We start from the raw sequence: 25,307 nt of genomic DNA, 5'->3' as shown, positions 1-25,307 counted from the left end.
CGTTTGTGTGGTTGAGACCAGAATGGTGGCTGGTTTATGCAGCAACCCAAAGCTATAGAATATGCAGACAAAAATGCCTTTTTCCCACTGCAGCTCAGGGCTCTCCGTTCCTCACTGTTAGTAATATTTTTTACTCCACTAGCCTAGAGATGAGTTGAAGTGTGTACGATAATTGCTCCCAGGCTGGAGCAGGAGGCTCTGTCTCTGGCTGTTCTTTCTGGTAGCTGAGCGGTGTACGAAGCATCTCCACTGAGCAGGAGAAGGAGCAGCCAGCTGAATCCCGAATGGCAGTTTTGAGTTTCCTGGAAGAGAAGAGGTTTCAGCAATGTTGTCTGCATGAGACACACTCTGTGTCAGCCTGATGGGAAATGGAAAACATTAACAATTATAAGCTCTCAAATTCATCCTCTTCCTTTTCCCACTCCGCTTTCTTAACGGCTTCTGAAGCTACTTAGAAAATCAAATATATCCCAATTTAACTCTCTGTATCCTAATGAATTAAAGTAATCCAACAACGTCATATGTTTTAGCATAGATGTTCTTTCCTTATTTTTCAAGGTGCAACAGAAGATTGTTGTAAGTTTTCTGCATTGGCCCGAAAATGAATGCCACAAGGAAAGTTCGGTCAGGGCCCAGGTTGTACGCTCACATCTGCGAGTGGTTCTTTCTCCCATCGCATCTTAAATTAGCTATCAAATACCATAGAAAAGACTGATAACCAGCAGCAGAGGCTCTGTAGTTCCTGTGCTGTTGTAAGCTACTTTTTTCCTACAGAAGTGGCAGTGCTTTTACTGCTGCCATCACTGCTCTGTCTTGCCTATAGATGACTTTTTCTTAATGCCATTTGAAGCTTTGCATCATTTTAAATCAACGACTGAACTTTTCAGTGATGCCCCCAGCTTCCTGAAACGGCTAGTCAATGCTGAAAAGTTTAGCATGCTCTAAAATGGGCAAGCTAAAAAACCTAATTTTTAATAGCTCTCTGTGTGGTCTTTTGTATTTTTTATGATCGCTGATGCAGAAAATAAGCTTTTTTGGATTTTAATTATTAATATTAGTCATACAGAGGAGTTGGAGGGACTGCCTGCCTGCTGAAGAGTTGAAATGGAGGAATAAAGTCCCTGAAATCAGATTTTCGATCTAAAAAATCAAAATGCTCTGTTGCTAAATGGTACATACTAAAGAGTGGCCCCCAGGCTTTCAAGGCTCGAGTGTGAATGCAATGGTTCTGAATTGTCTTGCTGCCTCTTTGCATGCACCAGCAGCAGATTCTGTCCCTCTTCCTTGTTTGATCTGAAAAACGATACTGCTTGTGGGTTTTTGCAAGAATATGCAGGTTTCTTTCTTCTGTCTGTCTTGCGCAGGAAATTGTGGGACATCAACAGAATAGCAACGCCCTATGGCCTTACCCTTACCTCTCAAAATATCGGAAGAATTACTGGCTTTTATTAAGTAGGCCCAAACGTAAGAAATTTTAGAAATGTCACCAAATTTTGTCACTCTGGGAGTGGAATTTTTTCCTTTCATATTTCTTCTAGAAATAATTCAGAACTGTACGTGTGCAGTTTAATGTACACTTAAAATATAATTCATGATCTGTGTTAGTATGTGTTTTCATGAATGAGTGGAAATAACAGGTTTTCTCTAAGCTCCTGAATCTCAGCATAAGAATAAAAGCATTTGAGTTGTGATCTTTCATCTGTCAGAACAGTTAATACTCCAAACCCAATTATCAATTATTATGAAAACAAACAGTTTTAATCATCTTTGAAAACTTTGATTCCCAGAAATCTGCTGGCCGAGATCATGGGCAGACACAGGGTATTCCAAAAAAACATAGGCAGCTTTTGCTCTGGCATACATGCAGCAAAGAGTGGTGTTAAAGCATGATGCTCTTAGCATTGGTGAATGATGTGGTTTGGGACCAAACCAGCAGCTTTGGTCTAGTTTTCAGCAGAAAGTCCCAACCACGCAGGCACCTGACAGATGCTCCTGTTACTTTTTCTGATAATCCTGTAGTACAGTAGCACTTCCTTCCCGTACTGCAGAGCTTGGCTATGATATGTCTGAGTTTATGGAAATGAATTTTCCTGTCCTTTTCTCATCTTTTGGATCCCATAATCCTTATCTTGATAAGGACGGTATTTGTGTTTTCAGAGAAAATATTGGCCCTACAATTGATTTTGCTTTCTGTCACCTGCTTCTGCTTTCCACCTTACTTTTCTTTCAGAGGAATAACTCCATCTTTTTTCTTTCTTTTTTTTTTTTTTTTTTTTTAATTTAAGACCCATTGGGACCCTGGCAATTCAACCTTGCATTGATTTTTAAACAGAATTTCCTGTTAAATTCCATGAGGAAATCTTGTTAAAAAACAAAGGGCTAATTATCCAGGAAAGCAGCCGGTCTCTCAGTATCTGTAGCTACTCGTGTAAACCACAACGAGGCCTGAAAGTTGTAGTTCTCAGTTGTGCAAGATAACAGTTCAGATTACAAATGGCGCAAACTGTTTTCTGGGTTTTTTTTGTTTAATTAGTTGGGTTTTTTTACTTTTGACAGACTGCAATGCAATTGTTCACAAAGGCTGTAAGGAGAGTTTTGCTTCCTGTGCGAAGGTCAAAATGAAGGTAAGAGATTTCATCTACTCTACCGAATAAACAAAAAAGTTTAACCAATTTAGCATGCAGATATATAATGCAATTTAGCGTGTCGTTATATAACATCTACCGTATGTCCCAAATTTTCCAGCCCCTGTGCTATAGTGGATATTTCTCTGTGCTCTCGTGAAATTCCCCAGAAACACATGTTAATACAGTAGTTGTTCCTGGGACTCTGAATGCTTCGGGTCAGCGCCACAGGGTTTGTTGGCAACAAATTCCCTGCCTTGTTCCCTGCAGTGCACAGGGACCTTATGGTGAGATGGTCTGTCCTGTGCTTTGATTAAAAAAAAAAACAAACTAACCACTTCACTGGCAAAAGTCAGGAGTGTCCAACACCCATAAATGCCATATCTCTTAATTCTCAAATGCTGCATCTTGTAATGCAGCATCACCTGTATATAATGCATAATGAAAACTATTAACTATGTATGTTGTTTATATGAGGAACGCGCAGAATTCATGCTTGCCCCAGTTGTGAGGAACCTCTTCTACATTATGGTTCTCCAAGCTAGTTAATATTTATAAAATTACGATTTTCAGTTATCTTCAGAATTGTCAGCACTTTTTCTTCTCATTTTCCTTTTTGCTGAACATTTCTCTGTCCATTATTCTGCCCGTTTCATTGATGGCAACTGAAGGGGGGGGGGGGTGCGTGTGTGTGCGCATATATATATGTATATATGTGTGTATTATATATATAACCCCATATATTATAAATATATGTAAATATATATATATATAAAATACACATACAGCCAAGAACTGATCTGTTCTGAGAGGATTCAGAAAAAAAATAGCTTTTTTATTTTAGTTATGTGGCATAGCCTGATGGGATAAGGGAGGAAGAAATTACAGTGAATTTCATTTTTCTTTCAGCCACAGAGAGGGATGCTGCAGGCACATGATACCTCTTCGTTACCCACAGTAACCATGAGAAACAAAAGTAAGAAAACTTCCTTCCCCTCTGCTTTGGTGATAGTCTGTATCTGCTGTTCTTAACTGTTCTGACAACTAATATTCGCTATTATGAAAGATAAGCATTTGTCAAAGCAGGGATGAGGGCATCTTCTGTGCATGATAAGCAGTGTGTGGGATTTCAGAAGTTGTGCTGAAGTTACACAGAATTCATCCACTTCTGCAGTGTCCATGTAACTACGCAAATAGAAAGTCATTTCGGACTTAGAATAACTATTGACAGCTGTAGCTTGCTGAGACTGCTGTAGCAGATGGGTCCACAAAATCTGGAAGATGCAACCTATGTTCACGTGTGTCTGACATGGGAAAGAATCCCAACTATGACTGTTATATTAACAGATTTTTTTTTTTTAATTAAATAGTCTTATGCTTTGAGGTAATAAACCCAAAAAGTTTAATTTTGAATAGGAGCAATATTGACAAACTGTTGCTGGCTGCGCTGAGATATACGCTGCGCTGCCGAGCTACTCAGTGTGACCGAGGGCAAAGAATAGGAGTGAAATAGCCCACATGGGTTTTGTAGTGCCATGATTTGATAAGCTTATTTAGTGGTAGCTTGGAGATCGCTGTATGAAACCACAGAGTTATGATACAGATATACTCACAGTGGTACATATCGTGAAATGCAGAGGTACTGCTCCTCCAGAAAGCAGAAATGTGCCTAAAGAAGGCAAAATCTGGAATTAACACGAAAAGATTAGTTAAAGGTGTGTGATAGTATAATGAGATAAGGATTAGCATTTCTCTATGATACGTACCGATAGAGAAACCTATCTCAAAAAGTTTGACCAGAAGCACGAAGATGTATATAATTATAGGCCCAGGGAAATTAAAAAGCAACGTAGTAGATTGCTACATGTGATTATTTATCACATAAAATTAAATTCAGTTTCCCAGGTGTATGCTTCTGGACTTCCAGATCCCACCTAGATCTTATAAGTGCAGTGCAATGCAGTCAGTTCTGCACCGGGGTCGAAGTTGTCTCCTTCGTATGGCTGTTTCTAACGGCTGAGATTGCCTGGTGACAATTCTAGAAAGGAAAGGAAAGGAAGTGAATTTTAGAGCCCGGTTTCTTTAAGTCATCACCGTTGCACTTAACAGCGCAGTTGCATGAGCTGACTTTCCTCTGACGCTTCCCTTCCAGGCTCACAGCCGAAGGAGCGCCCTCGCTCTGCGATACTTGCTCCTGACGAAAACACCGTAACCTCAATATTCAATAACAGGAGATCACAACAGACCACAGCACTTTCAAAAAGTGTCTCAATACAGAACATAGCAGGGTAAGGCTTCTCCCGGCACGCGTGAGTATGTGCGTATTGCCTGACGCTGCGAGCATAAAGAAATTCAAATCTCATTTAAAAGAAATTTGCGCACTATGATTTGTGTTAAAGGTACGAAAGAGGATCACAAAACCAGAAATACCCATATTATACATGATACCATCAGTTGTCTTCTGCACAATCAGATTGTCTGGGTTAGTTTAGCCATGGCATGAGCTCAGAGGCATCCGAGTTGGCCTGGTTATGTTCAAGGCCACTTCACAGAGATGCTTTGGGCTCCAGGAGGAAATTCCTGTGCCTTGGGCTGGGTACTGGGCAAGCACGCATTTGCAGCTCGGGTATAGTATTAACTTTTGTGTCCGTAACAGTAGGGGGGAGGCACAAACCCGCAGTCTTCAACGGTGTTTTAGCATTGTACATAATTAATTACAAAAAATCATAGAAGAAAATCTAATTTATGGTTCCTACACTACCTGCGTATTGAGCAGTTCTACACACAGGGCGATAGCACGGACTGACATGTTCTGGACAGTTTGTATGCTCTGGCTATTCATGGTGAAATTTATTTCAGTCCCTTTTTCTCATCTTTCTCAGAGCTAGCAATAAAGACTCTTGGATAGCCTTTTCTGTTGCATTTTTGCTCTGCTTGCACCAAGGACAATGAGGATGGAAAGTGGCTGTAAAAGGGAAAATAATGAAAAGGAGTTATCTAAACCGTAAAACCTCGGGTGTGATTCTTTATAGAAGAAGCACTGTCACTCAGAACCGTAGATCTTACAGCTTGTTGAGCCCCAGTGTGTAGTTGTTAGAAACCAACTAATAAAAGTACATTTCTGTACATAACCGTGCGATGCTTGCTTTGGTTTCCAGTTCATATTTAAAATGCATTTCTTCTGTGTATTTGAAAGTACATTTGGCTGGGGTTTTATGCCATAAATGATATTGTGTGATCTGTTTTTCTGCAGAGTTGGGAACGATGACAGTTTAATACACACTTGGAAATTCCTGTCACAGTCAACAGACTCCTTACATAAAATCAGCCGGGTGAATGAATCCATGGAGTCACTGGTTGATGAAGGTAAGAGATCCCCGTTTACTTTAATCTTAGAATATTAGTATGATAAACTAAAACAAAGCCCCACATAGTAATTTCTTTAGCTTGTTGAATTGTGGGAAAACAATTAGAAGGTTTCAGTTACAGTTGAGTTACTTGGAATTTAGCTCAGGGACAAACATTTCCTCTTTTATTCTCCACCTCTGGCCCGTTCATACAGCCACAGATTTTGCACTCTGTTACCTTTTTCATGCTGATGTCTTGCGTTTTCTATTTTTCCCAGAGTGGGGAAGGAGGAAACGTACTGTTTAGTTTTGTGAGTTTGAAAGTAAAGTCAGTTAAATTAATTTCTTAAGTTTAAATATTTTTTATACATGGTGCTTTTTTAGGATACAGGTCTAAGTTCCCTTGACTCAGTGATGTAAATGAAGGAAGACAAATTGGGTGTTGTGGTTTTTTATTTATATGCGGAGTTGTTGCATTTCAGATAAAGAATCCATTATCTTTTATCTGAGCTAGAATTTGGTCTATGTGAAAATAGTGAACTAGTTTTGTGCCACTAGCAAATATCCTGTAGAAGTGCTTTTTATAACGTGGTCCTTTACATGGTATAATCCCATATTATCATTTTCATGTCAGTAAAGGAGAATGTGTGATGTCTGTGGTATGACAGAGGAAGCTTAAACTTAAATGAATAGACAGGAATCTCAAATGAGACGATTTATCCACATAATGGCACTTACATTGCTTTGTGAAGGTGCAGACATGAATGAAGGACAGCTGATGGGAGACCTGGAGTTAGATTCCAAGCAGCTAGAGGCAGAGTCCTGGAGCCAAGTAGTGGACAGCAAGTTCCTACAGCAGCAAAACAAAGACGTTGTCAAACGGCAAGATGTCATTTATGGTGAGATACCTGCATCTTAATTTTTCACTTATTGTGGATAACTTCTTGATATACTCACACGCATGGATTTGGGAAGCTTTAAGTCAGCGAATAAGAACATTGATTTGGTTTCCTCAGAAGCCAAAGTTTCATTCTTAAACTTCTTAGAAACTTAATGGATTCTGTGAAAGCTTTCTTTTTGCATTTCACGTATCCAACAGCTGTCAAAAAAAACCCCAAAATTGCCTTTCCTCATTCGTCTGCTGATGACATTTAAACTCTGTTAGAGCAGCTAGCTAGGAAGACTTCTGCCGGATGCAAGAGGCATCCTGTATGGCAAAAGCACACACAGTGTTGAGGCTGGCAGGTGTTGAGGTGTTAGGAAGGAGCAGATAACAGTGCTGAAGGTTCAGACCTCAACAGCAATGTCCCAAGCTCTTCACTGCGGGACTTCTCTGCCCCCCCCCTCCCCCCCCCCCATTTCTCCCACAGGTGAAACTATTGATTGATGTTTCAATACCTGACGTGAAATTTTCTGAGGCCACTTAGAGAAGCCCAGTTATGGAAGACCTTTCGAATGGCAGGTTTTCCTTGTACTGCACACCCATGTACTCTACAGTGACCTTGGTTTTGACCTTGTCCTCATCCTGTACAGAGCTAATGCAGACAGAAATGCATCATGTCCGCACCCTGAAGATCATGAACGATGTCTACAGCGCAGGGATGTTAAAGGAACTGCAGTATGATCAACAAGTTGTGGACAAGATCTTTCCCTGCCTGGAAAACTTGCTGCACATCCACAGTCACTTCTTCCAGCGGATTTTGGAAAGGAAGAAGGAGTCGTTGGCAGACAAAAGTGAAAAGAACTTTGTTATCAAGAGGATAGGTGACATCCTAGTGAATCAAGTAAGCGCTGGAAAATGCTTATGCTTCTAAAGAGCACAGCTGGAAACCAGGCACTCTTCCTTCCCTCCTGTTTATGCCTGTTAGATAATCACAACTGATGGCACCTTTACTCTTCACACACATAAAAATCTCCACCTCTTCTTGTTGAAGCACTTTTTGCTCTTTCAGAAGAAAGTCCTATGGTGAAAATTAATTTAGTTTATTTTGTGGGAGAGAGAAGCATTCCCTGACAGGCAAAGAACGATTTGACCATAGCCTGGTAGACAGTAGCCTACAGCAAAATATGCCCAATGTGTTTCTTGGCTGAGTTACTGACCTGCTATTTAATTTTGGGTGGGCCATTTCACTTTTCTTTCTCTGCACTTTCTCCTGTCTTCTTTTTGTCTGTCTTTTTTGTTCTTGGCTTTTAAGGCCTGTGAGGTAGAATCACAAGTTTTGCATTGTGTAAACACAGTGAAGTCTCAAACTCAGCTCTTTACTTTCTAGAGATCTAATTGCCTGGTTTAGGATGCTTTGGACTAATTTGGTTTTATCAAGTTCTTTTGAGAGACTGGCAGGCACTGCTGGGATATCACACCAGGATCTCAGTGCAAATTGGACCTCTGTGCGTCATGTCTTGCAGTTCTCCGGTGAGAATGCCGAGCGAATGAAGAAAACATACGGGAAATTCTGTGGGCATCACAATGAGGCAGTAAATAACTTCAAAGATCTGTACTCAAAGGACAAGCGGTTTCAGGCATTTGTCAAGGTAGGGCCTGCTAGGACAGGCATGGTCGATGGAAAAAACATGTCCTTTCTGCACTCTGGTGAGCATCCTGCTACAGAACTGAAATTTTCGTCTTTGTTCCTAGAAAAAAATGAGCAGCTCCTTGGTGAGGCGTCTTGGGATTTCGGAATGTATCTTGTTGGTAACACAGAGAATCACAAAGTACCCAGTCCTTTTACAAAGGATACTGCAGTACACCAAAGGTAGGGACCAGTTCCTCTATTCTAAGGATGCGTTTGTTCCTCCATTGTAAATTTCTTGGATCCTTTTCAGCTGAAGCAGATTTTCTTAGAATAGACTGACTAATCCAGTCATTATTGTCTCATACCACTGTAACGAGATAACTTAGTTTCATATCTCCATTTAGGATTAGTTATTCAGGTGCCTTGATGTAGTTGTTAGAAGTCTGCCTGTAGCTAATTATGGAGCAACATGCTTAGACTCCAGAGTCTCTCAGCTTGCTTTTTTTTTGGTAATGGCTAAAATATGTGGTTAATTTGTGCATTTCTTCTATGCTGTCTCATACATGAAGGATATTGGGATAGTCCCCAACCTCAATCATATATGTGAAAGGTTTTGTGAAACTCTCCTTAAGGGGGAAAAATGTAGCCTGTCTCATGAAAGTATTAAAAAGTTATAATGTGGGAATTTGGGAGGGAGAAGAGGAAGGAAGGAAGTAAAATCAGGAAGTTAGAATCCACAAGGATGAAGTGAAATCGAAGTGTTTATCTTTCCGTTCAAAGAAAATGAAGCGGAACATGAAGACTTGACTCAGTCATTGAACCTCGTTAAAGATGTGATTGCTGCAGTCAATAGCAAAGTCAGCAATTATGAAAAGAAAATGCGTCTTGGTGAGATTTACAACCGGACAGATAGCAAGTCCATCATGAGGATGAAGAGTGGCCAGATGTTTGCAAGAGAGGACTTGAGGCATCGGAAGCTCATCCGAGATGGGCCCGTTTCACTAAAAAGTGCAGCTGGCCGGTTAAAAGGTAAGGCTCTCCTGCCTTCTGCCGGGGGAGGATACAACTTGCCCTCTCCAGATGTAGGATTAGTACTCAGCTTGCTGTCTCCAATCTTCTGCTTTGAGAGATTTTGATAGCAGCTTTCCCTGTGCTGTACACTGACGTCTCATCGCAGCATTTCCAATACCTCGGGTGATAAATAGCTGCTTTTCCTCCTGGTGACTGCACGCCTGCTGAAGGCTTGGGCTGCAGTGACACCTTGGTGCATCAGCCAGGGAGCGGAGTTGCCGGGGGACCCTATGGGCCAGGAGAACACGATGGGGCTGCAGCTGCCCAGAGCAGTAAGTCAGATCTCGGTGCCACGATGCGCATGTGCAGCGGTTCCAGGAAGCGTGCTCGCTGCATCCGAAACCCAACCTCAGCTTCCCCAGGGCTCTGCCCACCAGCAGCACTGCCTTTCCTTTGCTCTGAGGTCTGCAGTAGGGCTGCCCAGGCTCAGCGTTACCCATCCCAGTTTCAGTGGGATTCCAGAGAGGTGTCCCAGGCATTTGTTGCTCTTGAACCTCTTGAGCTGCTGACGCAAACTGTTCAGGAGGGGTTGCTTTTTGCTTTTTATCAGGTTTAAATGGTTTTTCTAAAGTGCTGTGCTCTGCCGAGCACTGAAGTTCTCTACTGAATTAAACACTAAATCTCCCAAGGAAGCCTTCGCTGGGACCACGGCAGCAGTAAGAGCAGACAGGGCTGTGTCCTGGGCTTGGCGGAAGACTGAGCTTTCCTTCTCTCACTCCAGCATCAGCTGATTAAACCCCACGGTACTTGGGCACGAATGGGGACTGTTAGCCTGGTGCCGTGCTGTGCAAGGAGGCAGTGATAACACAAAATTCCATATTGGGTATGATTTATTTTGAGGTTTGGAAACAGGAAGTTTACAGATGGTTTCCAGGCACCCAGGATTACTATTGACTTTAGATGGTGGATGAAGCAAGTTATGCTGCTGTTGTGAAATCTTGTGATAAGAACAGGCTGCATTTGCATTTCTAAGTCATAGAAATGCATAAGCATACCTCCGTCTGTAGTGCAAGCTCCCAGCGAAAGCAGGTCCTGCAGACAAGCTGCTGAGCCCAGGGAGTTCATACATGCAGGCTATTTTGTGGGATTTGAAATGGAGCACAGAGAAGTGTAAGAAGAACTTTTCTTAGAGGGTTTTAGCATTTCCCCTCTTGCAAAGTACCCAGACGATAGAGAAGAATGCAGTTGAATGCTGATTTTTGCAAAGCCCCCAGAGCTTTGCGTTCGTATTGCAGCTTTGATTAAAGTTTGGTGGTTCTTTTATCTGGAACGGATCCTGTCTTCCCAAACAGAATGGAAGGAATTACCCACGGGATGATTTAACTTTTTGGTTTGCTTCCTCTCTGTCACAAGATTTCCCAAGTACATTACACAAAAACTCTTTGTACCGAAGGCTCTGGGTGGGGCATTATACTTGGTAGTTGCTGTGCAACTTTATGATATGTCATTAGGAGACTTGGAAGGCTGTACGTGCACTCTGGGAAAAGGCTGTATTCTGATTTAAAATCCTCCGTTGGCTTGATGTTGTGCTTCCTTCTCCCATGAAAGAAAGCCAGGTCCGGCATCTCACACAGCCTCTGTCGGCTCCCCTTGGAGTCAGCAAGAGTTGTGTTTGTCCGTGAGCAGAATTAGTGGTGGCTCCTGAAGTCAGTATTTCCTGGGAAAGAAACTGCAGCTGACAAATGTTGTTATTGCACAGTAATTTACACTCTGCAAACCACTCATCAAGAGAACCATAAAACCCAAAACTTCCTGTGCAGATATTTTGCTCGAGGGGTAAAAATATTGATTGTTTGAGAAAACAGCGCTTCTATTCAGTAAGCCTCTCTAACTTTCACTGTTATGCCTGTGTCCTAACAGTTAGAAAGCGTATACCTGGAGACGAGCACCCTTGCTCTGACAGATGAGAGAGAATCCTGCAGGTTTCCCAGGTGCTCTTATATTCTGTGTAATGCAAAGTCAGTTAAGACCTAACCTGACCCGGCATCTCCAGGAGCTGCCCCTGCTCCTCCTGCTAACCAGGAGAGTCACCCCGCTTCCAGGATTTGCAAAAACAGCCCAACCGCTCCCCCACACTGGTATTATTAAAAGAAAGCTGTTTTGGGGTGGGTTGTGTGGTTATACTGCACTCGTATGCTTTTTCTTTTGCAGAAGTCCAGGCTGTTCTCCTCTCCGATATGCTCGTGTTCCTTCAGGAGAAGGACCAGAAGTATGTCTTTGCCTCACTGGTAAGGCTTCAACCTTTTTCTCTTCCTTCCCTTTCTATGTGAGAGACGCTTGATGGGTGTTGTGCAGTGAAGCCAGCCATTGCCTGCTAAACAACTTAATTTTCTTGTTTATAACATTTTCGTTTGCTGAGCAGACTCCATTCTTTTTGCTAGGAAAACATGTCTTCATGCCCCACCTCCCCTTTCTGCAGTGCTTTGGCACAGCTGATAATTGGCCGTGAAAACCTGCCTGTCACTTGACACACTTAGTCCTTTTCAGTTTGTGCAAATTGAAGCCGTGATTGGGGTGGGAGGGGGCAATGGGATAATGCAAACATTGTAAAAATGAATCTTAGCAGAAAGAAATGTCCTAATACATTGTGAGCTGTTATGGGGGGCAGGGGGGAAAATGCCACTGCAGTAAATTCAACAGAACAGCTTGAACATAAATGTCAGAGGAATATATTTGTCATGCACAAGACCAAAAACATTAGCTTTCGAAGGAAGGTCTCATAAAAGGGCTAAGCACACTGACCTGCTGAAGAAAACCTGGTACCTAATTGAGTCTGTTGGGGCTGTACCTTGCAGGCATGGTCTAGACTGGCTAAACCTTGTGACCTTTCCACTCTTTGAACATTTTGAAAGCTGATAATTTGTTATTTTGGTTCCACCAATGATCTGCACAGACTCAGTGCCCTACACGAGAGGAGCCGATTTGCACACAAGTCCGGCTGGTGAACCGCTACCAAATCACCCCAGTTGTAGCATCCTGTAAAATGCACAAAGGGGCTGACTCACACGCAGATGACACAACAGAAAAGGGACGTTTTAACCGAGCAGGCTGATTACACAGAGACCATAGCACACAACGAATGTCATCTTACACACAAGTCGTCTCCACCATAGGAGTCAGCTATGAGCTTCCAAGAACAGCAGGGGTTTTGTGGGATTTGAAAACAAGATGTTACTCCATCCTAGGGAGAGATGGTGAAGATAATGCTTGTGAAGCAGGTGCTAGCAAGCTGCACTAAGTTTAAGGAGCTATGATATTAATGACAGAGTGTGGGCAGGAGGAAATGAGATCAAAGGTCTGCTGGAGTTAGAGCAAAATATGGTAGAGTTTGCAAAACCACAAAGTCCATTTAAAATTAATTTTTTGTTGAAATAGAACAAGGTGAAATTGCTTTTCCTACAGAACTGATGGAGGAAAGCAAGCCCTTCCCTGTTCTTCGACCTCATTAAAATGATTTGTTTTTTTAATGAGCCAATAGGTTCAGAAAATGTTTACAACCAGAGAGAAGTAGCAGTATGGTTGTTGAGACCTTTTCAATGCTAGTTTGCATCTGGGAATTAGTACTGTTCACCCTCCTCACCCAGTTCTTTCCATCTGAAGGACCAGAAATCCACTGTGATCTCTCTGAAGAAGTTGATCGTACGAGAAGTGGCTCATGAAGAGAAGGGTTTGTTCCTGATCAGTATGGGTGTAAAAGATCCCGAAATGGTGGAAGTCCATGCCAGCTCCAAAGAAGAACGTAACGGCTGGATACAGATTATTCAAGACACAATGAACACCATGTAAGCTACTAAGCTGTTCTTGCAAGGCAGGTGATGCACATGGTCATTTTCTGGTAGTAATTGAGACATGTCTCTTGTCCAGGGATAGAGATGAAGACGAAGGAGTCCCTTGTGAGTCTGAGTTTGAAAAGAAAGTGTCAGACGCAAAAGTGAGAGGACTGAAAGGTAAAATCCTGCTGGGGACAGAGCTGGGAGCAGTTTTTGAAAAATTTACAGGAATTGTTTTGTTGGGCTTTGTGGTTGAACTGTGACGTTTTTCAAAGGAGTGAGAATCCTTCATCCAGCAAATAAGTGCAATCCTCACCTTGCTTGCGTTGGGTTTTTTTCTGAGCCTGCTGGGTGCCGTTGCTGCAGGGCACTGTTATATCATCAGGGTCCACTAGATGGGGCCCGTATCTCAGGAATCACTCGGAAACCGAAGTGATTTTATTTTCTCTCTTCGTCTCTGTTTTCTGTTCGCCCCCACAGAACAACTTCAGCAGAAGGATAAGCAGATCCTCCTCTTGCTGGAGGAGAAGGCTAAGATCTTCCGGGACATGGCAGACAGTTCTGTGCAGGAGGACATGCCAGGATCCAGGCTGCTCTTCAGAGCCAACACAGAAGAGGCACCAAAAGGAGAGGCTATTATGAAAACCGCAATAAATGAAGGTGAGCAAGTTAAGGGTGAAACGGTAACTACAGTAACCAACGGACCCACCTTCAGTGAAGCCATCAGTCCTCAAGTGCCAGTTTTGCAGGGGAAACCTTCTCTTTGTCAGAATAACAGCATAGATCAGGAGATATTGCTACTCACAGTATTGTCTCAGGGACAGTGATGAGGGTCAGGAAAGGAAGCAAATATTGATGGCTGTTGAAAGAGGGCAGAAAAGAAGTCAGCACAGAGAACAGGCTTGCATTGAGTCTGCACTGGGGTCAAGAGCAGCACAGGTTTGTCCTTGGCTGAAATTTGGACCATCCAGGCTTTTGCTGTGCTTCAGATGTGAGAGCGGGGCTTGGGTTCCAGCAGGCACTTGTGTTACCTGCAAGGAACAAGTAAGTCTATTGACAAAAGTAAGGGTAGATGAAAACTTGGACAACTTTCCAGTGTGATTTTTGGAGGGGCTAAAAATTATTAAATGCTGTTGTCAGATCACACCAGGGTTGCTTGGAGGAAGAGAGGGGGTGTAAGCCTCTGCAGAGCTCCAGGAATTGGAGTTAATGGTCAGACAGACTGAGTTTTTGCAGGGGGAATGCGTACTGTTCATTTCATTGTCATAGAAACATGGTTTCTTAGTACAGCAAAGCATGTGAATTTCTGACTTGTTCTCAGGCAGGGATGAAGATAGCTGAGAAGCCTGAGTTGGTCTTTAACAGAGATCATAGAATGGTTTAGGTTGTAAAGGACCTTGAAGATCATTGAGTTCCAACCCTCCTGCTGTGGACAGGGACACCTCCCACTAGACCAGGTTGCCCGAGGCCACGTCCAGCCTGGCCTTGAACACCTCCAGGGATGGGGCCTCAACAACCTCTCTGGGCAACCTGGGCCAGTGCCTCACCACCCTCAAAGTGAAAAATTTCTTCCTAATGTTCGAGCTGAACCTGCCCTCTTCTAGTTTAAAGCCATTCCCCCTCGTCCTATCGCTACATGCCCGAGTAAAAAGTCCCTCCCCAGCTCTCCTGTAGGGCCCCTTTAGGTACTGGAAGGCCGCAATAAGATCTCCCCAGAGCCTTCTCTTCTCCAGGCTGAACAGCCCCAACTCTTTCAGCCTCTCCTCATAGCAGAGGTGCTCCAGCCCTCGGATCATCCTCGTGACTCTCCTCTGGACACGCTCCAGCAGGTCCATGTCCTTCTTATGTTGGGGACTCCAGAGCTGGATGCAGTACTCCAGGTGGGGTCTCACGAGAGTGGAGTAGAGGGGCAGAATCACCTCCTTTGACCTGCTGGCCACACTTCTTCTGATATTTTTGATATTTTGATACTTGGATAATTTTATATTGTTGCTTTTTATCAGTTGAACTGCTGCAAGACCTGGTGAACAGGAGCCTGGGCACTGCCCTCGGACAGCAGGTCAGCAGCGCTGCTGTGGAACAAGAAGGAGGAGTTGGACCCATCTGTCTCCCTAGAAGGGCAGAAACTTTTGGAGGATTTGACAGTCATCAGATGAACGCCTCCAAGTGTGAGTAGATACAAGTGTGCGCATCAGAATTTGTTAATAAATAATACACGTCATCATATCATCTTGCTTCAGAAGGACTCCAGCAGCTGGTGATTTGGGTTTCCCAACTCCTTTCCAATAATAGTTGATAGATTAAATAACAGATTAGAAAAAAAGCCTATGTATAGATGGAATGATGGTAGCTGAGGACCCGTGGCTACATGAGAATTAAACATCTGAACTCCTCTGTGCTCTCTCTAAATCATCCTTACTTCTTTATTTACATGCCACATGAAAGCATTTGGCTTCCTAATAGATTAGTTTCTTCATGTTATTATTGTAATATCTGCAGTTCTATTCTTCGTTCTTCAGTTATTTTCCAGCCGGAGCCTGGCACTGTTGCATTTGCAATTGGATGAGGATATTGCTGAATCAAGCACCTTCTCCCGACTCTTCTCTCTAGGCATTTGTGTTCCACATACAACTGCATGTGTTATTCCTGCAATTAAGTCTCTCCCAAAGAAATGTGTGAATATTTATTTCAGCTGCATAGTTGGCTGCTTCCCAACGCTCTTTTTCTTTGCCCCAGTCATCAGAAACTTCCCTGTCCTCAAATTCCTTTCTCTGTGGTCTCACTCATACTCCCAATACAGCCAGTTTTGCTGCGCTAGTGTCTGTCTCAGCATTGGGATCGTTGGACCTCGTCTGACCTTCTGCATTAAAGGAGCAGCGTTAGCTCCAGACAGTCAGACACGAGAGGTTTTCCCAGCTCTATTGGAAAACTGCAAAGCCCTCCACAGGGCTTGTCGTCCTAATGACAAATATATTCACACTGGAGGGGTTTGTTGAGGGTTGTGCCTCTCTCTGTTGCACTGATGAATGGGACAACCTCAGGCTGTTCATTGCCCGGCTCTAGGTTTTCTGTAGAAATGTCCTCTTTTGAATTAGACTGTAATTCAATAGTTGTAGGCTCTTGGGGAGAATTTGGGAAAAGAATGCAGGGCCTGTTTGTTCAGCTGGAGGCCGGGAGGCATGAAACCTGGCTTTTTCCTCCAGTTCTTCTGTTCACAACCTGCGCAACCTTGGGCAAGGCTTATAACCTGACTCCCCTTCGTTCTCCCCTCCAGCAAAGCAGAAGGGAGGTGTTTCCTCCTGCAAAGTGGTGGAAGGTCCCAGGACGTGGCGCAGGAGAGAAGGTCTGTTAGGAGGACTTGAGGGTCAGCCTTTAATAGCAAAGCCTGCCTGGGGGGTGGTGGGAGGAGAGGGCCTTTGCGCTAGGTATGGTGTCCTTCACATTGCTGCAGATACAGGTCTGTGTAAAGCTGTTTATCATTAAATGAGTGGCAGTAAGGAAGTTACCACTGCAGGTGGGGGTTTTCCCCATGGGCTGCCTCACAGCTGGCAAGGGGAATGCAAGGGTCTTGGCAAGAGCCAGAGGACCAAAGAGCCGTGCGACTCCTTAGCCGCCCGCAAGCAGAAGGGCAGCGCAGGTGGAGGGTTGCAGCCCTCTGGTCCTCACGAATCAGTTAAGTTCTGCTCAGGAGCACTGATGCGAACCATCCAGGAGGCAGTTAGGAAGAAAAGTCCAGTGTCCCTTTGAAGATACAGGTTTCTGATAACTAAGGCTAAGGAGAGGTTGTCAGCATAAAATTACACAGGGTATTGCGCAGCAGTATCTGACCCAGCTGTAACTTGCATTTGGACAAGAAAGGCATTGAAACTATACCTGTAATAATATACCCTGAGATGATACTGTTATTGTTCTCCATCTGCTCTTACTCTGCCTCATGTCTTCTCAGCGAGTATTCTTTGGTAGTAGACAGCAGTGTGGGGACAAGACAGAGCACCGGTTAATAGGAGGCGTGCTGAATTTATCAGCACGTTGTCTGAAACCAAAGTCAATCATAATCTGAATTCAGATCCACTTTTCCTGCTGGTGGTGGTGTGTTCTGTACATGTAGGGAGAAAATGCATTTAGTTAAAGTGTCAAAAGCTCTGCGTCCCCTTTTGTGAACCATCCGAGTTTCCTGTATTAAATTCCTCAGACATTAGCAAGTTCATCTATGACTTAAAATGTTGAATAACCCGTGTCAATGCTGGCTTCTTCCTTTAGGTGGAGCGAAAGATGAAGGCGATGATGCTCAGGACCTTCGGAGAACAGAGTCAGACAGCATTTTAAAGAAGGTAATGCTTGGTTTATCCTTCTGCTGCCACTGAGTTCAGATTTCAAGAGTGTGACAATTCAAGTCTTGAAAAATGCCTGAATTTCTTGACAATTAGGTGTATCCTAAAAAGTTAAAAATAAAATAAAATTGGAAGTATGCAGCCAGAAGTGCTCTGCTGTAGCTAAAATCCTGACTTGAAAACCATTGCAAATCAGTAGTTTTCCTTTGTGGCACAGGTTATCTGCCATCTGTCTGCAGATCAGCTAAAGCATGTGTTTAATTATGCATCATTATTGAAATGATAAGGTCAACTATAACCTTGCACCTAATCTTGCTGTGGATCGATCCATCATATAACTACAAAATGATACCTAATTAACATTTTATTTTATATGATTTTAACTTGTCTAAAAAACATGCATGAATTCTCTGAGAATGGAAGATGGAGGGGGGTTTAATGTATCTGTCATTAGTTCAGCTTCAGAACACATTTGCTGTGATTTCTCATTTGTCCTCATATTAAATCGGTGATCTTTTCATAGGGTGGAAATGCTAATCTGATGTTCATGTTGAAAAGGAATAACGAGGTAAGAATTGATTCCGTTGCTCAGCTGTTTCCTTCATTTAAGTGGCAAGTGAATTTGTCTCAATAGGTGATAATGTAGAAGAAAATACATTTCATTTGCTGAAGCGCATGTAGACTTCTAAATACATTAGGCTGAACCTACTGTGTCATTTATTTGTTTAACCTTGGATGTTCAGTCAGGGAATTCGCTGATTGTCATCTGCTTGCCAGCAGGATGATATGTGCTGATTATAGGCAGCAAGGGTTAATTACCACTAGGATGCACTGGGCTGTATTTATTGTGCATCTGCAGACAGAGGGAGTTTAATTTTATGTTGCAGGTGCAGTGAATTGGGGCAATTAGATTTCTATTCTCCCGTTGATACACATTCATAACTCCCGATTAACATTAATGGCAGAATGAGAAGCAGTTCTCTTAATACTGGCTATCACATCACTATTGCAAACACTGCAGTGTTTTTTTTTTCTTCTTAAAAGCAATTGTAGGATATGAGAGATTCAGAGAAATTTTTAGCTAGGCTAAGAATATATTTAGGGATAGGGCATCCCTCCAAAGCAGCTTGCTCTGTGTTGATGCAGGATGTGTTCGCATTTACCTGTATTTGCAGAGAGCCTCCACGAACACACCTGCTGTACTTGTGTGCCTACTGCATTGCAGTTTTTCTGTCTAATGACAGTGGGACTTGTCTGGGTCAGCCAGGGGTGGAAGGGTGCAAATAGTCCATACTCATTTTAAGATTTCTTCTTTTTTCGCCCCTTGAAGTTTTTTCCCTGAAATTTTTACATGAACTGCTGGGTTTCATCCCAATTACTCTGCTTGTTCTTGAGCAAGCTGATGCTGTGGGAAATGGTTTGCAGAGACAACCCGGGAATTCCCACGAGGTCTGTGCCATTTGATGCTTCTACAAACATTTCCTCCCCAGCCGCGCTGACGGCTAGGAAAGTGAGGAAGATGATGCCAGGCACCTCAGAGAGATGTCCAAGGGATGTATTTATGTGCTAGGAGATGATGCAGTCATTGCAAGTAAAGACTGAGAAAAAAGAAGGTGCAGAGGGATGACCGTACAACCTGTCAGACCCACTGGTGGGTCACAGTGGAAAAGGAGGGTGCTTTACACGTACCCTGGCACCCAGTGAGATCTAATAGCAACGCTTTTGTTTTCTCGCAGCAGGTCCTCCAAACCATTGCCAGCCTCCATAAGCTGCTCAGTGCTTTGCAGGTAGGCTTGGCCGTTCATCCCGCTTTTGCATGCCGCTTGCCCGCACCGCGCATCCTGCCAGCCAGTAACAGCCACTCGCGCTTCGCCCCCCACCTCCCCATCCCCTTTGCCTGTCCCATCCCTGCATGGCTGAATACGCTGCCGCCGGCTTGCAGGCAGTGTGCCGGCAGGGCATAGGAAGGAGCTGCTGCCCGAGTGGACTGGTGCTCGCCTGAATTTGGGAAGCTGCTGGGGGAGATGCTCTGCCAGCATCCTCCGGTAGCCCAGCTGTAAGGCAGCACTTCTGAGCTGTGAATTTGGTGGGGGAAGAGGGTTTTTGAAGCAGCACCCTGAGATTTTCAGGGATGGAGGCTCTCTCCGTGGAGATGGCGCTGCAGTGATTTGTGGCCCCTCTCTCCTAGGGCGTCGTGCTGCAGCAGGACACTTACATCGAGGACCAGAAGCTGGCTCTGAGCGAGAGGGCTCTGACCCGAAGCTTCTTCCGGCCAACCTCGCTGCTGGAGCAGGAGAAGCAGCGCAACCTGGAGAAGCAGCGTCAGGAGTTGGCCAACCTGAAGAAGCAGCAGACGCAGCACCAGGAGGAGAGGCGGAGGAGAGAGAAGGAGTGGGAAGTCCGGGAGAAGGAGCTGGCGGAGCAGGAGGCCCACCTGGCCCAGCGAGAGGAGCAGGTCCAGAGAGGGTGGCAGGATCTGGAGCGGGAGCGAGAGGAGCTGCAGGTGAAGAAGGCCTCCTACCAGCTTGACCTGGAGAGGCTTCGCACGGCACAGAAGCAGCTGGAGAGGGAGAAGGCGCAGTTCAAGCAAGATGTGGAGCGATTAGCTCAAATGCGGCAAGAGCCAGACCACAACCAGGTAAATGCTGCCAACGGCCGGGCTGCTGGGGAAGCCGTGCTCTGCAGGGAGCTCCCGGGCCAAATGCATGCCAGCACTGATAGACTGACACCAACCCAGCCCTAGACACGCGGGGCCTGGTAGTTCTGGCTCTTTGCCTTGCACTTGATGTGCAGGGCTGTGTTTGTTGCACCTGCAGAGCTGTCGAGGCATTGCCAGTGTTGCTGCAACATGGTGTGTTGAGGAGGCCTGGCCAGTCCCGAGCAGCGGATGGTTACGACAGCCTGACCTCTGTCCGCTTTTCTGTGCCATGTGTCGGCGGGCAGCAGAGCGGAGGTGGCTGGCTTGCAGAGAAGGTGCCCAAGGCAATCCCAGGAGGTCAATATTGCCTTTGAGGTTGGCCTTCACCCCATGGGGGCTGAGCTCTGGGGAGCGGTCAGGCAGACGGATGTCCTTCTCAGAAAGAGCCTGAGCGTTGTGGGTTACCTGCACCCTCCAGCTGTCATGAAAGCCACTTGCGAGGCTGATAGCTGCAGGGGAAGGCTGTTTGTATGCTTATATCCATCTCCACGAGCATCTTCCATATCTAGCAAAGAGATGGGTGTTGTCCCTGTCCTAAAGAGAGTGGGGCACCTGCAGTCTGGTCATGGCTCAGTGAGAAAAGGAACAGCTCTGCCGTAAGAGGCTTCTGGTGTCTGGCTGCCCACAACCAGAAAGAAAAGCCTACACACAGATCCTCCTCTGTGCATTTTTCAGCAAGCTGGGGTTTATTTTTTTATGACTGTGCAGCAGTCTGGCTGAGGAGAGCGAGCATCCGTTGGCAAAAGATGGGCTGAATTTGAATCTTAAGCCTGTTGTTGATCATTTGTTTGTTTGTAACTCACTAATTCTGAATGTAATTTGCTTAGAGCTGTAACAAAATTAGTTTTTAAATGTTGGATTGCGGAATAGAAATGATTTTGGGTGCCTGAATGGACTAATTGCGGAGCTCAGCAGTGAGCTCTGAAAAGCAAATCATCAGAGGAGGAGGGCTTGCACCCTCCCACCCTGATTCCTGATCGGGCCAGAAGTTTTCTGAGCACACAGTGAAGCTGTTCCAGCATCCAGCACACGTAGACATGTGAGGGATACGGATGCTATGGGAGAGGCTGAGAGGTAAAATAACTGCGAGGCCTGGGGGATCGGGAGAAGGAAGCACCTTTTCGAGGCAGGTCTCTTACTGACATTTCAGAGCTATTAATAGAGGGTTTGGTGAGGCTTTGTTGAGCTGTTGTTTTGATCTTCCCTTTGAATGTGCGGGCTCAATTACATCCTGAGACAGCCGTTAGGAAAAAAAAAAAATCAGGAAAAAATTTTTTGCTTTCATCTTTTGCTTGGGAAGGCTTCCTTTGACACATGCCGCTCCGGTGCTGTGTGCTGGCGTTCCCCTGCTGGAGAGGCACGCTTCTCCTTGGCCCTCTGCCACCTTTTGTGTGTGCGAACGATGCAGGGTGAGTCTTGGTATCGAGATCTTAAGAGAATATTTGCCCTTGGCTTGTTGATACATAGCATAGTACATGTAGGAGCAAAAGATACTGGAGTGTTACTCTTTATATGCCTCGTTTCTTTGTCTTAAACAGAGAGGGCTGCTTCTCTCATTGCTTTGCCTGGATGGGGACCACTTTTTAGCTGGTGAATGAGCTGGATGTTCACAAGAACAACCTCTGCCTCTCTGAGTGGTCTGGGACACACCTTTCCTATCCCGGTTCTCTGCTAATCTCTTTCGTGCCCCAATGAAACACTTTTCTTTTCCTTTATAGGTTTCAAATCTACATGAGAAGCTTGCAAGAGTCCCCTCCCAGTCCAGCATCGATGACTCCTCCAAGCAGAAGAGCCCTTCCCTTCCTAAACAAGGGCACTTTGATGCAGAACTGTCTGTGTCCCCCAAAAGGAACAGTCTTTCAAGGACACACAAAGAGAAAAGCACTTTCCATTTGCTTAGCACAACAAACCAGACTAACAAGGCAGCTGAGGAACAGCCCCAGTTGCCTACTCGCCTCTTCAGTTTAGCCAAACCAAAGGAGAAGAAGGAAAAGAAGAAAAAGGGCAGGGGACATCGCTCCCAACAATCTGGTGAGTGTTGGGGGAGGTCATAGGTGTGTTTTCGGGGCCAGTGAGCCAGCAAACCTGTGGAAGCCACGAAATCTAGCCTTGAATGTGGATGGTAACACAAGATCAGCTGTGATGAGTGGTGTTACCAGCTTGAAATGATCTTCTGTGGGCTTTCCTGCCTGCTCTGCAGCCCCTGAGGTTGTCAGAGGGACACACTCTCCTCCCTGCTCCTTCCCTTTCCCGTCCCATCCTGAGCAGTTTCCACAGACTGGATACTCCCTTTATTTTTCAGCTTGCTGTGTTTCGAGGAGGAAAATGTCCTGCTTCAGTGTATGTGCTTTCAGTGTGCTTTTGGGAGCTGCTGCTGGGCTGCTCCGGTTGCTGTGGCCCCTGCGGCATTGCTGTCTGCTTTAACTCTGTTGTAGTTTGGAAGTGATACCCGCAACCCTTCTGGTGGCCTCTCCCTTCCCCTCCAGCCGGTCTATCTTGTCTGTTGATCTGAACAAAAAAAAACAAACCAAACACATGCAGGTTTGTTTTTTTTTTTTTTTCTCTGGTAGTTTTGCATCCCCTTAGGACTCATTTCTGCACCTCAAACCTCTGACCCACATGAAATTTGATCTCACGCCCTCAGATGACCGGCTTTATCCATATTAGCTCACCGTTGTTTTCCAACTTGCGCACGGGAAAGCTCACCAATTATGAGATGTAATTTCGTGGGAGTTCATCAGGGAACTGGACGTCTTTTAAGGTCCCCAGTAGATCTGGCCGACAGCGGGGTTTCCGTGCACGTGGAGTCCCGCTTCGCCTGCTGTATTCCTGTATTCCCATAGTGATTCCTTCCTGTTTGTTTGGGTTTTTTTCTACTGCAGATTCTCACTCATCAGAAGCACCTCCAGAGGGCGAGGAGATCTTCTGCTGAGCATGGACAGTTTCATCGGTCGCTCTCGGCATTGGTACAGTGGACATCTCCCTGCCCGCTCCACAGCACACTGCTGGTGCCTGCATCTGACAAGCATCTGGAGGTTTTAAATAAAACACGTCATGAAGTCTGTTAAGCGGTGGGAAAAGGGCCTCTCTCCTGTGGTTTTGCATGAATTCTCACCGCAGAGGCCGACTGCACGGCAAATAGTACTGTCTCTCTGTGCAACCTCGGGTTAAACAGATTGGGATAGATGTTTTCTGTCTCTTCTTACTGCTAAAGGTTGAGAGAACGTAGCCTTAAGGGGTCTGTGCCTTCAAATTCCCCTTTTCTGGGGAACCAAACCCAAGCATTTAGCAAAAGATTAGGACTCTACAAATGGTGCGTACACACTGGCATATATAGATATACTGTATATATACATATATGTATCTATGTATCCACTGGGATATGCTTACAGTCTGTACAGCCAAGCTTCGCTCAGCCCATGGGGATAGATGGTACCTGATGACTTTCAGGGAGCGTGTAGATATTAAGTATCTTGCCCATACTGCTCCAGTTGTAACAGCATTGACTTGCACGCCCCTTTTGTGCTCATGGTATATGGACTGTTCGGTTTCAGAAAGGTACCTTACACCAGGAAGCAGTAACAGCGTTCAAAACAAAAATTCAGAGGAAAAAAAAAAATTTCAAGTAATTCTGAAAGATTTCCATGGGTTAGAGGATTTAATTATCAAACTATTTCCAGACTCAAGCAGAACGTCTTCGGGTATATTTAAAATGATGCAGAAAAGAAAAATACGGTAGGCTTGTAAGGCAACCCCAGGGAGCCAGAACCAACAGTGTTCAAGCGGGAACAACTCTAAGCAACATTTTTTTACTCAGTCTCTTTCAGCTCCAGCTCACACCTTCCCATCCCCTAAGTAAAGATTTTTCTTTTTTTTTTTTTTGCCAGAATATAGTTGCAGCTCCAGCTGCATTTGACATCCCTTCATTACAAGCCTGATGACTTCCTGAAAAGATGGCTGAAAATCAGGGTTTAGGGAGTCTTGTTCTGTTATTTGTGTTTTTCTTCCCCTACTTTTTGTGTTAACGTTGGGCTTCTGTTTCTCTGGATTCGATCGGCTTCCCTTGCTCGTTTCTAAGGCAGAGTGAGACAACGGCAATTTCGGAGCACTTCAGTGAGATGTTGCAGGTCAGGGGACTGAGTGCTGTGAGCAGAGCAAACTCCAAAGAGGCGGCTCCTAGTTCCTATGTCTGTTCAATACTATGCACTTATTAACCATTTTGGGGGAGATAATATATTCTCATGGACAAAACCGCTGTGGGACAGGTCCAAAGGTGCAGCGTGGCAGGTCCGTTTCCATCGCCGTGGGCTCTGGGGTGAAAGCGTCCGTGTGTCCCTGTGTTGCCATCAGCAGAAGGGGAACGCCTGAGGGTGGCTCTCGCTGTGCCAACTGTGAGGTGTTTGTACAGCTGCTGAATACATGGATGTGTTCGGTGGGGGAAAAGAAATGCAGCAAACCAAACTTCTTTCCAAAATTATTGTTCTTCCAAACGGTCTCAGGGGTATTGCCCGAGCGGATTTGTAAATGGTTACGAGATGCTATCAGCTTCAGAATAGCTCAAGGGTTTGCTCAGAGTGTGAAGCTGTCAAGTGCATTTCCTTTCCTACCATTTTTTCTTGAAAAAAAATATATTTCTCTTCTTGCACTATTGTTTGATTTCAGTTTGCTCTCTGGCTTCTCACAAGCTAGTAACCCGCAGCAGTTTTCAGAGTTCAGTGCTGATGAGTATCAGCAGCATTGATGGTGAGGTGGATGCTTAGACTGGTCTGTTTTGGTCAGTGCAGGAATCCTAAACCGCCTGCTTGCTTCTGAAGCTCTCTAAACTAGTAAGACTCAAAAAGAAAAAAAAAAAAGGAAGAAAGGAAAAAGGTTTGAGATTTATTTTTATTTTGCTTTTTTAATATTATTTGGTGCTTGTTCTTAATTGCAAGCAGGGCTTGCAAAAAATATTTA

General features: G+C 44.6%; 1 protein-coding gene across 1 annotated transcript in view; it reads left to right on the top strand.

Moving 5' to 3' along the window:
• The window catches only part of AKAP13 (A-kinase anchoring protein 13), a gene marked incomplete at its 5' end in the record, with an annotated part of 158,770 nt that extends 135,272 nt beyond the window's left edge, over window positions 1-23,498 (top strand). Inside the window, 20 exons of the mRNA XM_082488901.1 lie at window positions 2,557-2,624; window positions 3,534-3,600; window positions 4,777-4,912; window positions 5,878-5,990; window positions 6,724-6,870; window positions 7,505-7,755; window positions 8,378-8,503; window positions 8,607-8,724; window positions 9,265-9,513; window positions 11,707-11,783; window positions 13,156-13,337; window positions 13,420-13,502; window positions 13,806-13,985; window positions 15,329-15,493; window positions 17,586-17,656; window positions 18,180-18,224; window positions 19,393-19,443; window positions 19,845-20,294; window positions 22,073-22,385; window positions 23,237-23,498. Of these exons, the coding sequence (XP_082345027.1) occupies window positions 2,557-2,624; window positions 3,534-3,600; window positions 4,777-4,912; window positions 5,878-5,990; window positions 6,724-6,870; window positions 7,505-7,755; window positions 8,378-8,503; window positions 8,607-8,724; window positions 9,265-9,513; window positions 11,707-11,783; window positions 13,156-13,337; window positions 13,420-13,502; window positions 13,806-13,985; window positions 15,329-15,493; window positions 17,586-17,656; window positions 18,180-18,224; window positions 19,393-19,443; window positions 19,845-20,294; window positions 22,073-22,385; window positions 23,237-23,286 (2,942 nt within the window). The 3' untranslated portion in view covers window positions 23,287-23,498. The remainder of the gene's footprint in view (window positions 1-2,556; window positions 2,625-3,533; window positions 3,601-4,776; window positions 4,913-5,877; window positions 5,991-6,723; window positions 6,871-7,504; window positions 7,756-8,377; window positions 8,504-8,606; window positions 8,725-9,264; window positions 9,514-11,706; window positions 11,784-13,155; window positions 13,338-13,419; window positions 13,503-13,805; window positions 13,986-15,328; window positions 15,494-17,585; window positions 17,657-18,179; window positions 18,225-19,392; window positions 19,444-19,844; window positions 20,295-22,072; window positions 22,386-23,236) is intronic.
• Window positions 23,499-25,307: the final 1,809 nt, after the last annotated feature.

Source organism: Vanellus vanellus (assembly GCF_965231255.1).
Source record: "Vanellus vanellus genome assembly, chromosome: 11".
NCBI lineage: Eukaryota > Metazoa > Chordata > Aves > Charadriiformes > Charadriidae > Vanellus > Vanellus vanellus.
The sequence above is the reverse complement of the archived record's forward strand: the minus strand, read 5'-3'. Positions and strand labels throughout refer to the sequence as shown.